General features: G+C 50.0%; 1 protein-coding gene across 1 annotated transcript in view; it reads left to right on the top strand.

Annotated features, from left to right (window-relative positions):
- LOC132658563 (myosin-16-like) overlaps positions 1 to 7,838 on the top strand; it is a 37,347-nt gene extending 29,509 nt beyond the window's left edge. The window contains 4 exon segments of the mRNA XM_060405838.1: positions 1,153 to 1,472; positions 4,387 to 4,696; positions 5,535 to 5,568; positions 5,571 to 7,838. Coding sequence (XP_060261821.1) covers positions 1,153 to 1,472; positions 4,387 to 4,696; positions 5,535 to 5,568; positions 5,571 to 5,680 — 774 coding nt within the window. The 3' untranslated portion in view covers positions 5,681 to 7,838.
- Positions 7,839 to 16,850: the final 9,012 nt, after the last annotated feature.

The following is a 16,850-nucleotide window of genomic DNA, read 5'->3' as shown; positions in this document are numbered from 1 at the left end:
TATACATTATCTTGTTTTATGTGCGTTTATGTTGAAAAACACACGATATTTAATACATATTGTTGGTTCCTTGACATTGAACCCACGGTCAACAGTCACTGTATCTCAGGCCTGAACAAAGCCCATCCAACACACAGATTTTCTCTGCAAAGCACTTCAGAGCCTTCTTGCGTCAGCAACACCAGGCAGCGCGGTGGCACTGTGCTTGGTGGCATCGTAAGCAATGAAATCACCAATAAGAAAAGCACCAATGTAAAAAAGCCTGGCACTAAACCAGGAGAAGGACACTTGTTTGCAGTAGGAGCTGAACCGAGATGAAAGAGCATCATTTATCCAAACTCAGCTGGGAAAAAATGTACTCCTCAGGCAACTTGACATTTTCGCTGTTGTGCGTGTCCATGAATGACCACAAAAGCACCATGAGTATTGATTTGGGGATTACAAATAAACTTTAGTGAGCAGGTAAATTGGCAAATAGATAACTCACAGACAATGAGGATCAACTGTATTTTGGAAGGCCCTCTTACCATCCCGAACTGAAGACAACGATAATGTAACTAACACATTACTTCAGGAAAATCAATTGGGTGCCCTTCCATATCAATGGAGAAATGTGTGACATTAGTTCATAATAAATAATGAGGCTGTCAAACTGCAAAAGCTCAGGCGGATCTGAGAGTTCTGCCTGCCCGAGCCCATCTATGACGGCTACAGACGGGCACTGGAGGGGGTGTTGGTGACTCAGGTAGCCAAGTGTGGGTGCTGCCAGTGATGAGATTTTACAAAACAGAGGATAATTCTTAGGGAAGTTTCAATAACAAGTAAATCCTCTCTCAGTTTTCACAGTACACCATTCTTTTAAAATATAGTGTATGCTAAATGAAAAATAAATTTTTTTGAGTTAAATGTGCAGAGGTGCTGAGTTCTAGGTTCAGAAAAGCATAAATAGTTGGGTTTTTTTGTTTTGTTTTTATTTTTATTTTATTTATTTATTTTTAATAGTTGTTTACTTACATGAATGCCTGGTTGGACTGCAGAATTATTCTTCACAACCTATTGTCCAGCGCAAAACCAGACATCCAGTGTCTCTGGAAACACCCACATAGCGAGGACCCCAAATGTTGTGACAGCCAGAAGCCCCCCGCCCCGCAGGTTTCCTATGTGCCCCTTGGAGAACCAGGGCCCCCAGCTGCCCCTGCGGTCCACCTGAGGCTAACGGGAGATCGGTCTGCCCTGGGCTCACGCGTCTCTCAGGAGCAGGCGCTCCATAACGGAGTTGATGATCACTCACATCATCAACTCGGCCCGGAAGTGATGGCAGAGAACCAGCTCTGTTCAGCTGCTCCGACCAGCCTCGTGGGACACACACGTGTATCTTTCCAGGACCCCTTGACAACCTGGGCCGAGGAGGACAAGGCGAACCACCTGACCAAGACCGACAGCAAGCTCAGCAGCCAGATCCACGAGGCAGTGCCCCACCCCTGGGCCTGATTCTACACCCTGATGGCCGGGTCTGTCCATTCTGGGAACGAGAAAGCAAGGGGCTTTCTGATGCCACAGCTAAGGAACCTGACCCAGTCTGGTTCTTTACTGCATTCTGGCCTCATACACCCCTCTCCCCCGCCACACACACAACTCTACCTTCTCTTGCATTTTTTGTCTCCGCAGCTGGAGGATAACTGGAAACAGAAAAAAAAAATTTGGCTGGAAGTGGAAAAGGCTTGCTGGAAAGCTGACAGTGACCTGAAGATTCCCACCGACCATCTCAGTGAGATGGAGTGGTCCAAGCTAGATCTCCAGGAGGTGATGAAAAAGAAAAGTACGCACTCTTTCATTTCGCCTGCAGCAGTGTTAGCAACACCGAGCACTTCCTGGACAGCCTGTGCTCAGGGCTTTGTGTACTAAACGCACTTCCCCAGCACCCACTCTGCGCCAGGCACTGTGCCCGGCACGGAGGATTAGGGAGGAGCGAGTAGATGCTCCCTGTGCTCAGGGAGCTCCCAGCCTCACACAGGGCCTTGGACACTGGACAAGAGGCTGATAGTAAGCAAAGCAGCCACCCCAGAGGGAGGGAGTCTGCGCAGAAGCCTAGAAACTGAGCTGTCCGTGATCACGAGGCATGGAGGGGGTATGTTAGCAGCGTCACCCTGGGAATAACGTGGAGGACAGGTGGGGTGAGAAAAGCTGGCAGCAGGAAGACAACTGGGAAGCTGCTGCAACAGTCCAGGCATAAACCAGAACTGAGTCAGAGGCCACGGGGAAGGGAGAGAAGGAGGCAGTAAGGAGGGCCGTTGTGGGGCAGAAGCTGCACTCTGTCTTTGAAGCACATTCTGCCTAAGGCAGGTCTAAAGCGCCACTGGCTGCCCCGAGGGCGTGTGCAGCGAAATCCACCTCTCAGCACCGGGAGGCACACCAGAAGGTACAGGAGACCCTGACCCATCCTCCCCATCCATCTGCGTGGTCTCTGGCCTCTTAGTTCTCACACGTGGCTCCTGACACATGGGACTCACGCATCAGGAGGAGACAGCCTTTTGCGGCAAGTTTTGAAGGAACATTTTCCCTAAAAAAAGTCAAGTGTTTTGTGCAATTCTGGGGTCTGTAGACTGTAAGCTGCGCCAGAGCAGTGAGTTTTGTCCGTTTTGTTCACTGACGAGTCCCTGGAATCCCAGGCGATGTCTGGCACCAGGAGGGACTCAGTAAGAAACAAAATAATAAGTGCAGGAGTGAGTGAATGAATGGGCGGGTCCGTGAGAAGCCAGTGGAGCGGAGTCTAGGGCTCGGGGGGCGACTCATCTGTAGAGTGAGAAGGCCAGGTGTCGGGGAGAGGGGGTCTCAGCAGGGTCAAGGTCTCCCCCGGCTCCACTCCCATGCTGGCTCACTGGCCCAGCCTCAGAGCTTTTCCTCGGGAGGGCAAACCTCCTCCGGCAGGAGGGATATGGAAATCAACTCTGTCAACTCAAGGAGAGGACGAGCAGTCTCTGAATTCCACACTGCAGAGGAAACGGAAGGAACGCCAGGTCTATCCGGGGCGGAGGAGACCCGGCTCCCCTCCTGAAATGCACTGGCCTGGGCCTCGGCCCCTGTCTGCTGACCCGCTGCTACCACAGTCTTCGGAGACTGACTCATGTCTGCCTCACTCCAGCTTCAGTTTCAAGTCCTCACGGTGGCCGCAGGGCCCTCCACGAACTAGCCCTGCTTCCTCCCTAGCTTGTCACCCACTGTCCCCCCACCACTCTGTCCAGGCCAGTAGGCCGGCCCCCTGGCGGTGTCGTGCACACCCCAGCCTTCCTCCTGCCTTCCATCGCACACTCTCTGCACCCTGCTTCCTTCTGCTTTTGACAGTGTCCCATATAGGCTAAGCTGCCATCCCTCATTTCCATCCTACAAGGCCAATGGGTAGGTCTCTAACCTCACACCGGAGAGGGAAATTGCTCTGTTTGCTTATCTGCCTGCTAGGCGTGAATCGAGGAGCTGCCGCAAGAGCTGGAGGCTGAGAGGGCAATGAGCCGAGGTGAGTGAAACACGTCCACTCTTCCTGGAGTCAAAAGACCCAGGGAAGCCACAGTCCAACCAGGCATAGAAACTCCACTGGAAGCCAACAGAGAGGAGGACAAGGTTCCAGCTGGAAAGGCCTTGCTAGTTTCTTGAGCGCCTCCTGTGTGCCCGGCCCTGTGCTACACATGCACACCGGTGACGACGAAAGATACACAGACGCTCTCCGTGCTGCCGTCCAAGCCGAGGGGGCAGGAGTAGCCTGGGCGCCTGAAGGCAGGCCGAGGTGGGAAGGAGGTTCCAGGCAAAGGGGATCGGATAGCACCTGCATGAGCAGGCACAGAGGTGTGAAGGGGAGAGCCAGGAGTGGAGGCAGGCTTGGGGGGAGGGATCCTACAGGGAGATGAATCCAAACACACACTCCAGCTTCAGCCCAATGTGGCAGGGGGCAGGATGGGCACTAAGGCCCCCCAGACAGCTCCCTTTGCTGAGGGTGGGGGGGCGGAGGACAGGCCCCCTGCAAGCGCAGGCCCCTGACCCCATAGATGCCACTCGGTCATCCCAGTCTTTACTAAAGGAAACGGGGGCTCTTGAACAGTCAGGGTCAGCGTCATTCACCTCCCTCGGGGGGAGAAACAACACAGCAACCTGTCCCGAGACCTGGAAGGCTTAAGTGACGGGCTGGAAGAGGCTGGGGGAGCCACATCTGCTTAGGTGCCATCCTCGGGGGGGCCAGGATCCCCAAATCCTGCCCGCCTACTGGACAATGAGCAAGGGGATAAAGACCAGTTAGTTCTTGCTGAATTCCCAGGGCTACCTAGGGGAGAAAACAATTAATAATAGAGGACAGGCAAGAGGGGGCTGGTTCCATCCACTTTGCTCTGGGTTGCTCAGTTCAGTGGGTACAAGCGGGACTGAGACTGAACGCCTCAGGGGGGCCGGTGCTGGCCCGCCCAGGAGCCCTGCCTCTGCTCCGCCCCGGATCGAGCAGAACCGCAAGTGGGAGGCCAAGCTGCTACAGCTGCGGCGGGAGCCGGAGGGGGTGGCCCTGCAGAGTGCAGCACGCAGGAAGCACACGGACTCCATGGCCGAGCTAACCGAGCACGTGGAGAACCTGCAGAGGGTGAAGTCCAAGCTGGAGATGGACAAGCAGGGCGTGAAGGCCGAGATGGACGCCACCGTGGAGACAATGCAGAAGTCCAAGGTGAGGGGGACCCCTGCAGAGCCTTCTTGAATAATATCCCCCGAGGAGCCCCCTGACAGGCCTGAGGCGCGATCTAGATGCTGTGAAGGGAATCAAGATGGACCCATCACAGACCCCACACGCCGGGGATATAACCTTGGCCAAGGTGCACCACCCAAGTGTGCCTCGGCTTCCCCATCCATAAAACAGGGGTACAGCCCGCCTCACAGTGCTCGTTAGGGCTACAACAGTCCCTGGCACATAAGGAAAATCTCCATAAATGTGAGCTACTAGGATCTCCATGACATTAGGAGGACTGTATCCTTGAGGAGCTAGAGACGTAGGAGGAGAGACAAGTGCAGTCACAGCCACGCTGAAAAAGCGATCCATGGGAGGAAAGAAAATGAAGTCAGTCACTCAACATGCGTTTATCCAGCACCTGCCACAGGAAGAGTCTTCGTGTGACATGAGGGAAGTGAGGGGCTCCAGGGAAGTGGGGGGGCTCCAGAGGTGAGCCGGGATGAGGCTTCAGGGGCCCAGGTCCCAGCCAACAGGTATCTCCAAACTGCAGACACTCCAGAGAGACCACTGTAGCGCCTGTTTTATCTGAGACTCCTGCTCTAATGCGGCATTTTCTTAGTGGGTGAGGTCAGCCGGGGCCCACAAGTGAGGGGCTATGTGCCAACCCAAAGGCTCTGGGTTTATGTTGATAGAAAATGGTGAGCTGCTGAGATATGAGTGTTCTAAAAGGATGAGGCAGGTGGCCAGGGAGGCTGCAAGAGGGCAGCCCAGCTGGGAAGCAGGGTGGGGCTGGCCTGGGCCTGCTCATTCCCCTACTGGGTCCATTCTCGCTGAGCAGATGAACACTGAGGCCCACATCTGAAAGCTGGAGGACAGCTGGCAGAGGCCGACGCGAAAGTGGCGCAGCTGGAGCAGAACCAGGTGGAAATCAACGCCATCAGGACCCACCTCCAGGGTGAGCTTGCCCTCCCCGCAGCTTCCTGAGGACGGAATGGGGATCCTCAAGGAACCTGAAAGAGGACACGAGTCCCCTCCTGGAGCCTCCCTGACCTTGGAAAACCCACATCCCCTGTGATGAGACATGGAGATTTTCTTCTGCCTGCTGAGTGCTTGCTCCAAGTAACATCTTCACAGCGTAAAAGGAAACAGGGAACTCTACTCACAACATTTTCATGTTGGTTCTCTCAGTCTCTCTGTGGGATCAACAGGAGGAGCACTACTACTGATATAACACAATTTTCCAGCATTTTAAAACATGATCTGCCTACAAACATAAAGCAAACACGGGTCACTAATGAGGGAACTGGAAAGATGGTACAGCCACCTTTGAAAAGCATCTGAGGGGCCAAGGTTTACACAGCCAGTTGGGAAAGGAACGCTTCAGTAACTCTGACAAGTTAGATGCAAAACTGGTTCCTGTCCAACCAGGCAGTACTACTGCAACCGGAATTCTTTACATCTCTAGGTCAAAAATGATTTGCGACTCATGCATATGCAAGTTAACATCTAACTTCCCAGTCTGGGCCCTAGACAGGGGCAACAGTTGGGTCAAGCAAAAGTGTAGTTCCTTGGAGAGCTTAACACTCCTTAGGTGTGCCAGTTAGACACAGCTCTCGAGCACTGACACCAGAGAACCTGGGGCATCATTTGGCCTTACTGCCCGCATCCTCAATACTTTTAAAAATCAATTTCCCCACTGGATGGATAAGAAGAGTGAAACGGTGAGGTTGGGGGTGAATCGATCACAAAACTGAAGACTTACAGGGCAGAGCTGGAAACCCTTGGCATCCTCTGGCTCCAGAAATCAGTCCTCAGATGACAGGAGGGGGTTCAGGGGCTATGACAAATGGATTTTTCAAAGTAAACATTCTTGGCCTCACTGTTGTCTCCAAACTTGTGTGTCCCCTGCCAGGGGCTTGGCGCCTCGTTATCTGCAGCCACTTGTCCCACGCACATCACCTGGACAGTGGGGACCCTTGGGCACTTGCGCCCCTCCTGGGCCCACTTGATTTGGGCAGCGGAGGTGGGGGTCACCGCGCTCCCCATCCCAGCCCCTCCAGCCAAGCTGCCATATTGATGGGTTCTCCAAGAGCCAGGCTTGGCACCTGGCTCCACATTTCTGTCCCCTTCTCGCTCAGCTGAAAACGGTGAGCTGACCTGGGAGTACAAAGAATCCCAGAGCCCGCTCAACCAGATGCTGTGGATAAAGACATCCCTGACATTGCAGGGGATGACTACAAGCGGTAGCTGGATGAAGAGCCCAAGGTTGGCTTGGGGGTGAGGTCGGGGTCAACAGTGCTGCCTCCTTGAAGAAAGTCGTATGTTATGAAGACGCAGAAGGAATGTGAAAATTATCTGATTCCACAGCGAGTAAAAAGGTTAACTACAAAGCCAGAGCATGTGTGTGGGCCCACGAGGCTAATTAAATGAAAGAAATTATGTATCCTCATGGACGGTAATGGGGAGAAATCAAGGAAAATTAAACCTCGGTGGTTTGGGTTACAGACTGCTATGTCTTTTCACCTCTTGCTGCACTGTTGGTCAACATCACATATCTTTAAGTGATGGTCCTAGGTGCCACAGAGACCAGGGGGGCTCTGCCAGGCCGGACTGGCCCCCACAGGCCTGCAGCATGGCCGAGGTGAGTCTCACCAACACCAAGCACGACCTGGACCTGTTTGACCCTACTGTCATTCGCTGCCAGCTCTGGGCCCACCACACTGACTCCGTCAGTCACCCAGGCACCCGCCACCCTTCCCAAAAGCCTGGCTAAAGGTCAGGCTTACAGGAAATACGATTCTAACTAAAACGACACTATGGCCCCACTGGGAAGACGAGGGGGTGGGAAATGAGGGACAGAGGCCAGAGAAAGCTCCAAAACCACACCTTCCACAGCAGGGCACCAAGAGCTAACGCCTAAAACCACACAGAGCACACTTCATTTATAAACAGGGACATCAGAGCCCAAAACCAACTGCTAAGAGTGCTGCAGGTGGGCACCCGTGATGGCCTGGGGCGCGCCCCTGACCCAGGGCCGCTGTGTCTCCCAACGAGCCTTACAGAATGACTGAACTCAGGATGTCTGGGCAGAAGCAGAAACAATGCACATTTAACCAGATCGAGCCAGCTTTACGCCCCGTTTTCCACCGTGCATTGGTCACAGTAGGAGCAGGCCAACCAGATGCTGGCCCGCTACAGAAGACGGCGCACGAGCTGGGTGATGCTGAGGAGCGGGCGGGCACGGCGGAGACCGCCCTCAGCAAGCTGCGCTCCAGACATCTCGCGGCCGGCAAGGGCATCACCTCCTGGAGATCATCCAGGTGTCGGGGCTCCTCCAAGACGCCGTCTGAGGAGTGAGGGCCCACAGCCCCAGCCCATAGCCGGTAGGTGTGGACTCCATGCTCTGCGGAGGAAGCGATGGCACCCCACTCTATTACTCTTGCCCACAGAATCCCATGGATGGAGGAGCCTGCTGGGCTGCAGTCTATGGGGTCACTAAGAGTCGGACACAATTGAGTGATTTCACTTTTACTTTCCTGCATTGGAGAAGGAAATGGCAACCCACTCCAGTGTTCTCGCCTGGAGAACCCCAGGGCCAGGGGAGCCTGGTGGGCTGCTGTCTGTGGGGTCGCGCAGAGTCGACCAAGACTGAAGCGACTTAGCAGCGGCAGCAGCCGTGCTCCAAGCTCACCTGCTCTGCTTTGCTCTTTCCAACTTCTCTTGGATTCAGGCTAAGTTTTTTCTTACCGTTTACTTAGGGAGGGAATAAAAAAATAGGACGAAGAATCTTTTTCTTAATTCTGACTCTTAAATACTGGTTCTCTCAGAAAGTTAAGGAAACCAGTGGCTTGCCTCTGGATGAGTCCAACGATTAACATGTAACCTCCTTTCAGGGCAAAAATCTCAACGGGGTCCCTTCTGTTGAGCTCCCCTCTCTTGGTGGGGTTACTCCTGAGGCTCCGCGCACCACCCAGACTTGGGAGGCATTGCAGCCTCTCCTACCTAGGTCTAGCTTCCAGGATCAGGCACCATGCGCACTGGCTTGGTGACTGGTTGTGCCTGGGGTCTGCTGGCCCTGGTCCAGTTGCCGTGTCTTCATGTCACCATCCTGTGTCACCATGGTGCAGTCCTGCCAACAGCATCCAGAGGTGATGAGGTGGAGCCCCTGGGGTCTGCTCTGTGTCCTGGTTCATTGGGTCTTTAACCCCATATCCCAGGCCTATCCAGGCATGCCAGGACCAAAGAACGTGTCCCTAAAGCCTTATAACCTAGCAGAGGATGAACCAGGTAGGACCCGGTGATGCCCATTACAAGGAAGAAAAAGCAGCCCATGCGCCTGAGGGCGCTGTCTTTCTAGCAGGAAGGTGATAAAGATATTAGAACTCCCAGCACTGGCCCACAAGGATCTTCTCACCCTCTCTCTCTTTTTCCTGCCAGCATGATACATATCTCAACAGCAGACCACTGAGAGGAAAAAATATGTGAAAAATGGAAAACTGGGCCTATCCCGAGACTATGCAAAGGAAAGTGCAAGCCAGAAAGAGACAGGTGCAAAAGAATAAAGATAGCTGTGGGGGCGAGAGGCTTGGGGATGTAAATACCTGGCCATTAGAGGCAGTAAAATTAGCATGGCTCCTCTGAGAGACGGCACCAAGCTCAAGCACTTGGATAACAGTAACTGCGGGTCTGATTTAGCCAAGATCCTACATGCTCATGTCAAGGATGGAATGTGTAACGTCTCTGGGACCTGGCTGTTCTCTAGAAGTAATTTCTCAGGTGGACAATTTTAATACCGTGTCCCCATGAATCTTAAATAGAAGAAACATGAAAAACAGACTGACTGAAGATTGTTTTTAAGTGAAGAATTTTTTCCTGAGACTTCCAAACCCAAAGGCAATTTTTACAGTATACCAGGGTCCTGTGGTGACCCTGCGTCCTCATTCACAGGCTTGTGTATCAGGGATATGAAGACAGAGAGCTGAGATAGTTACAGGATGCCCTGAAGGAATGGTAAGATCCATCCAGGCTGATGACCCAAAGGCCCCCCAACACACACCCTGCCTCACCTGTCTCCCCGGATGCTCAGACACAGGCAGGTCAGCTCTGTGAGGGCAGATGGTTTTGGGTACTGTATTTCACTGCCGTTAATCAGCAATGAGAAAGTGCCAGACCCGAAGGGGCAACAGAGTAAATATGGTAAACACAGGTGGAGTGAATGCCTCCCAGAGAAATGCAGTGCTTTCTGACATTGCACAGAGCACTTCCTAAAATCAGGCTGGGGACTTCCCTGATGGTCCAGGGGTTAAGAATCTGCCTTGCACTGCAGGGGATGTGGGTTCAGTTCCTGGATGGGGAACTAAGATCCCACATGTACTAAGGCCCCGTGCTGCAACGACTCAGCCTATGGGATGACCTGAGGCAGCCAAATAAATAAATAAATGAACATCTTTAAAATAAAAGAAAATCAGGTCCCTACCCACTGGCGGAATCCACTTGCCATCCCTGGTGCTGATACCCAGGACCCTGCAGAACCACCTGAATGGAAGAGAGGTCTCACGGTCTCTCCGAGTCACTCTTCCGTTCCCGGGTCCTTCAGTCTTCCCAAGTGTGACCGGATTTCCTTGTCATCTTCCGGCACTTCTCAACCCCATTCCTCTCCTTCTGTCCTAGTCTTTGGGGTGCAGGGGCAGAGGCCTCGGAAAGACCCCCGCCCCAGCCCTCTGGAGAAGGGGGCTTCCCTTTGAATCTCACCACCCGACCTCTCTCCAGTGCACTGGCAGACAGAAGTCACTGTTCGGGCTGCTGGAGGAAGGGACAGTAATATTCTGTTCTGGGTGCCCACATCATCCTTGTGATGTTTCTAAACTTGGCACTCTAGACACAAATACGCCAATGTGAAAACACTGCCCTCTGGTGGTGGGGTCTCCAAATGCTGGGTGTGACTAACCAGGGAGACCCCAAATCACACAATCTAAGAATGATTATATATTAGAATTTTACGGACTTCCTTGGTGGTCAAGTGGCTCAGACTCCATGCTCCCAGTGCAGGGGGCCTGGGTTTGATCCCTGGTCAGGAAACTAGAGCTCACACGCCACAACTAAGTTTCCACAGGACACAAAATCCCATGTGCCGCAACGGAAGACCTTTAGTGCTGCAACAGACTGAAGATCCAGAGTGCTCCAACTAAGACCCAGCACAGCCAAATAAGGAAATAAATACTTGGGGGGGAGGGATTTTAGAACTGGAAGGCACATTTAGAGGGTATCGAGTCCAGCCTTTGGCTAATTTGGGATTCCCTTTCATAGCATCCCTGAAAAGTAAATGGTAATCCAACTTGAACTCTTCCAGTGGAAAAAGGCAGTCCATTGCAGTTCTGGCTGACAGTCATGGTTCAAAAGTCCCACTCAGTACTGAATCGTAATATGTCTCCCCTAGTTTGACCTTATTTTGATCTAGTCTTCACCTCTGTAATTACACAAAATAAGTCTAATTCTTATGCATTGAAGTCAGACAGATATGGTTTCCACTTCCCTACTAGTATGACCTTGGGCAACTTAACCTATCTTACCTCCTGCTTTCTTGACTATTAAACGAGGAATAATAACAGCATCTGCCTTGTAGGAATGTGAAGTTTAAACAAGATAACTTGGCACAGTGCCCATTATGCTAACACTGAAGCATTTGCCAAGTTCCTTCAAGCATTCCACATGACTTCCGCAGCTGACCCTCCCCGGGAGGCTCTCCTAGGCTGTTAGTCTGGTAGCTGACGGCAGCGAGCCTCTTGCTGGAGAGATGCAAGGGGCATCCATGAGGTTTAGACCTGGAGGACAGCCCACACGTGGAGCAGCTCCTCACTCTGCTGGGGAGAGTGGGGGCCCAGACAGAGGCAGGCTCAGTGACTTGCCCAAGACCATTCAGTTAAGGTAGAGAGAGAAATAATTCTTCGTGGCAGGGGATGAGATGAAGTTTCTGACCCAGTATTTATATTAAAAACATACACACAACAGACTTCAGTTAGCCACATTTGCTGTTTCTGTCTGAAAGTGTTAGTCGCTCAGTTATGTCCAACTCTTTGGAACCCCATGGACTGTAGCCCACCAGGCCCCTCTGTCCATGGGGATTCTCCAGGCAAGAATGCTGGAGCGGGTTTCCATTCCTTCCTCCAGGAGACCTTCCAGACCCAGGGATCGAACCGGGGTCTCCTGCATTGCAGGCGGATTCTTTACCAGCTGAGCCACCAGGGAAGCCCACTGTTTTTGCCTAAGGATATGCAATTTCAGAATGAGTTAAAGATCTAAGAGGGTATAATCTATGCAGTCTTGCAAAATAATATTATTAATTCTTATCCATGATGACTGAAACCAGGGCATTGGCACCATGTTCTGTAGAGTAAGTGGAGCAAATGTTTATTTAGATGGTTTTGCTAAATGTTTTGGGATAGTTTTTAAGATTGCTAAGTTTTGTATCACGGGCTATATTAAGTATATATGTTTTATTTCCTATATTCTTGAAGCTCTGGCACCTGGGGCCTCCCTGGCTGGGGAGACGCTGCCTCTCCCAGGGCTGCCGATTCTGAGGGACAGCAAATGGCTCTCCTGCACAGGCTCAGCAACCCAGAGCCCATGCTCTGAACCACCTCCTCTGCCCTGTTCACGTAACTTGGGAGGCAGTACTTCCCTCCCTAATCATCCCAGCACCAGGACCAGACGAGGGACCGCCCCTCTGCCCCACAGCCCACTGAAGTTACCCCACCAGCCAATCCTAACCCTGCTCACCCAGCCGCCCCCTTTCCTTCCTGTGGGAACCATAATGAAAGCTCATGCGCCCGCTTTCCCCTTGCTCCTCTGGCTCCTGACCAACCCTGGGGCTTCCCCACAAGGCCCTGTGTGGCATGTCATGCTGTACCTTCTGCTTCCAGGGACAGGTCTCTGAGTGAATAAACTTCCTTCTTCATGACAATCATTTCCACATCTGTGTATCTTCCCATACCTGATTGAAGCAAATCCCAGGGACATTTGAAGGTACATATACCAATTAGCTTCCCCGTCCTCCTTTCACATGCAAACCAATCCTGGGTCCTTGCAGGGAACCCAGCAGGTTCTGGGTCAACCCCCACGGAGCACGACTTTGGGTGTTTCCAGAAATCACAAAGACTGCTGCCCTTCCACCCACACGCTACCAGGAACTGAGGTTGGAAATTTGCTGTGAAAAGGCCAACCTTGAGGTATGGCAAATCCGCAAGACTGGAAGGCTATTGCTGGCTATTATAAGGGACTGTTCTCTCTTCTGAACCCTGAAACCTGGCTTAGGCTAATGAAAAATGTATCCTGAGGTTTTGGAGCAGTGATCCCGTAATACTTTTTTTCTACATTTTAATTTTTTTTATTTTTTATTTTTTCTACATTTTTAAAACACCAACTTTTAGGAGCTTCCCTGGCAGCTCAGTGGTAAGGAATCCACCTACCAGTGCAGGAGACATGGGTTCGATCCTGGTCCAGGGAGATCCCAAATGGGCCAGAGCAACTAAGCCCGGGCGCCACAACTACTGAGCCTGCGCTCCTCAGCCTGGGGGCCGCAACTACTGCAGCCCGCGTGCCTAGAGCCCACGGTCCGCAACAAGAGGCCACTGCAACAAGCCCGGGCACCACAGCTAGAGAGCAGTCTCTGCTCTCCATAGCTGGAGGAAAACCCCATGCAGCAGTGAAGACCCAGCACAGCCAAAAATAAAATAAATACAATTTTTTTAAAAAGATATCACTAAAAACCTTCTAAACACCTATAAAACAATTCTTTAAACATCACTGATTATGTAATTATTTAACGCTTACTGACTCCATAGTGATTACATTTGTTGAGCAGTACATGACATGTACTATATTTGATGAGAATTAAATATTACCTTTAATAGACACGTACCATAAAGCAAATAAACAATGTAAATGTGTAAAAGACACATCATTAATGCAATAGGATTTAGCAAAATAAATATGACCAATCAGGTAATTTTTTTTAATGGTTACTGGGACCTCCCTGATGGTCCAGTGGTTAAAACTCTGCACTTTCACTGGCAGAGGAAACTAAGATCCCATATGCCACATGGGGAATCCACATGCCACTTGGGGAACTAAGATCCCACATGCCACATGGGGTGGCCAAAATTTAAAAAAAAAATGAATCCAAGAGAAGACCTGAGAACTATTATCCTTATTTGACGGAAACTTACAGAAGTTGACTGACTTGACCAAAGTTACATACGTACTGTAGCTGGTAAACTGCAGAGTCAGAGTTTGAACCCAGTTCTACTTATCTCCAAAGTTAATGAACTCTTTTAAGCTATCATACTATCTTTTTTTATATATAATAGATTGCATAAAAAACATTTTAAAAATGTGTTAGAAACAAAATGTGTAAAAAGTGGCCCTTCAGGAGATTTACAGGCTGGTGACTACAGATTTCACTTAACAAATTAGGAAAATTATACTTTGTATTCATAAGCATGCTTATATACTTGCTCTTCTAAGTATGGTATTTGTGACAGTATGCTATTTACATACATCTGAGACTATCTTACATCCCTAGACACCCCGTAAACTGGTCCCATCCCTGCGCTGCGGAAATGAACTGGACGATCAGCCTTTGAACCACTTTGCTGAACACCTGAAACTAACATAACATTGTAAATCAGCTATGTGTTAGTCGCTCAGTCATGTCTGACTCCATGGACTGTAGCCGGCTCCTCTCTCCATGGGATTCTCCAGGCAAGACTACTGGAGTGGGTAGCCATTTCCTTCTCCAGGGGATCTTCCCGACCCACGGACTGAACCTGGGTCTCCTACATTGTAGGCAGATTCTTTACGGTTTGAGCCACCAGGGAAGCCATCTGAGACTATCTTACTTTCCTAGACACCCCATAAACTGGTCCCACCCCTTTGCTACAGAAATGAACTAGATGATCAGCCTAGAGTGGAAAAATCTGCATGCAATTTTCAATCCCTCTGCACTGAGTTGTATAAGACCTTTTCTCCAGGAAATTTTCCCTCCTTAGGACCATATCCAGCACTTGGGACAATATCTAAATCATAAGGATTAATAACACAGAGTATGCATGCATTTATGGTTTTGTCCTTTTGTTAACTTTTTTTTTTTTTAACTTTTTGGCCACATCACATGACATGTGGGATCTTAGTTCAGGACCAGGGATCAAATGCACACCTCCTGGAGTGGAATCACAGAGTCTTAACCAATGGGCCACCAGAGAAGTCCCTATTAATTTGTAAGTTTTATAGGCATTGATTCAATAATATTTTCAAGAGTCTTGTGGGGAATAGGCGGCTAGCATTAACCCATGCAAGAGACAGAAGTGGAGGCAGACTGGCAGTAAGTGCTCACGGTCATTCAGCTGGTGGCACAAACAAGAGCCAATCTTCTTACTCTCCAAATCTACATTCCAGATTCTATATCAAAGGTTTCCTGAACAGAATGAAATTCTTAGATCTTTGCAAACACATAATCTCTCCAACGTATGATTGGTTATGTTCTTGATGTTCCTATCTGTACAAACCCCCTTTCCCATTCACAACTGGGAGTGACCAATTGAAATCTCAAGACTGTTTCCTTTATTCATCGTTTCATTCAACAGACATTAACTAGGCACTTCCAGGTTCGAGATACTATGCATCTCCTTCTACTTAAGACATCTGTGAACTGGTTTCACCCTAGTCTCTAAGTTCCTTGAGGACAGTGGAATTTCACCCAACTCTTCTGTACACTGCACAAAATGCCTGGCCATACTTGGCACTTGGTGAATACCCGCTGGTTGATGACTTGAAGCTGATCAAAACTCCAATCTAGTCCTATTCCAATTCCAACTGAGGGGATGGGACAAGACGGCAGAGTAGTAGGACCTTGAGTTCACTGCCTCTAAAGAGCTCATCAAAATTACAGCTAATTGCTAAACAGCCTTCGATAAAGAAGACTGGAACCTACCAAAAAAGAGATCCTACATCCAGACATAAAGAAGAAAGCACAATGAGACAGGAGAGGCGCGCTCTTGACAAAATCAATTCCAAATGAATCAATAATGCAAATGAAATCACCCATAGCAGTGTCCAACCGCTCCCTTCCTCCTGTTTCCCATTTCTAAGTACCAACTTCCCTGGAATTGATTTTTTAAAGGGCACAGTCCTCATATTGGATACTAGATTAGGGTCATCACAGCAGTCTAAAAACTACACACTAAGAATAACTTGTGAAGTGAAGTCGCTTAGTCGTGTCCGACTCTTTGCGACCCCATGGATTGTAGCCTACCAGGCTCCTCTGTCCGTGGGATTTTCCAGGCAATAGTACTGGAGTGGATTGCCATTTCCTTCTCCAGGGGATCTTCCCAACCCAGGAATTGAACCCTTGTCTCCTGCATTGTAGACAGACACTTTACCATCTGAGCCATTCCAAGGTTCTTACACCAGACCATGATGCGATTAGGGGGCGATGTTCTGGACTAGGAATTATGTCAGCATTGCCACTGATTTCCATCAAAATCTTCCCGGAGTCTCAAAAACCTCTGGCCCTGTTTCCTCAGTTATAGAACATGATGGTTTCACTTAAGAGCCCCTGAAGAACTAAGAGTCTACCATCCAGAATGGCTCATAAAATATGAAAGAAAATGCATCAAATGGTAAGCTTTGTTTAGGCTGAAATGCAAAATATTAACTCAAAAGATAGAATCAGTGATTAACATTAAAATGTCTCATTGTTACTCTTCTGGGGCTAAATTATTTCTTACCTTGTCATTTATCATAAAGAGTCTGGTATTACTGATTTGTATGTATCCCTCTCATTTACCCAGCCTATAAACCCCTTCAAAGAAGGAACTGTCCTTTGTAAAGAGGTGGGATCTAACTAAAACACTGATGGCATTTTGACCCTGGGTAACAACTCTACATCCGGATTCGTTCATCTGACTTGGAGACATAAGAGGAATCCTCGCTTCCACGTGCGGTCCTTCCCCTGCCAGGATGCTGTCTCCAGGAGAGAATAATTAACTGAAAATGATCTTTCCACTCTCAATGTGCCCTAGAACGCCCTAGGACCAAAGATAACTATTTATTCCAGGGCATTAGCGCTGAATAAACAGCCCCAGAGAAGACAGTACGT

This window comes from Ovis aries, chromosome 24 (assembly GCF_016772045.2).
Source record: "Ovis aries strain OAR_USU_Benz2616 breed Rambouillet chromosome 24, ARS-UI_Ramb_v3.0, whole genome shotgun sequence".
In the NCBI taxonomy this organism is placed as follows: domain Eukaryota; kingdom Metazoa; phylum Chordata; class Mammalia; order Artiodactyla; family Bovidae; genus Ovis; species Ovis aries.
The sequence above is the reverse complement of the archived record's forward strand: the minus strand, read 5'-3'. Positions and strand labels throughout refer to the sequence as shown.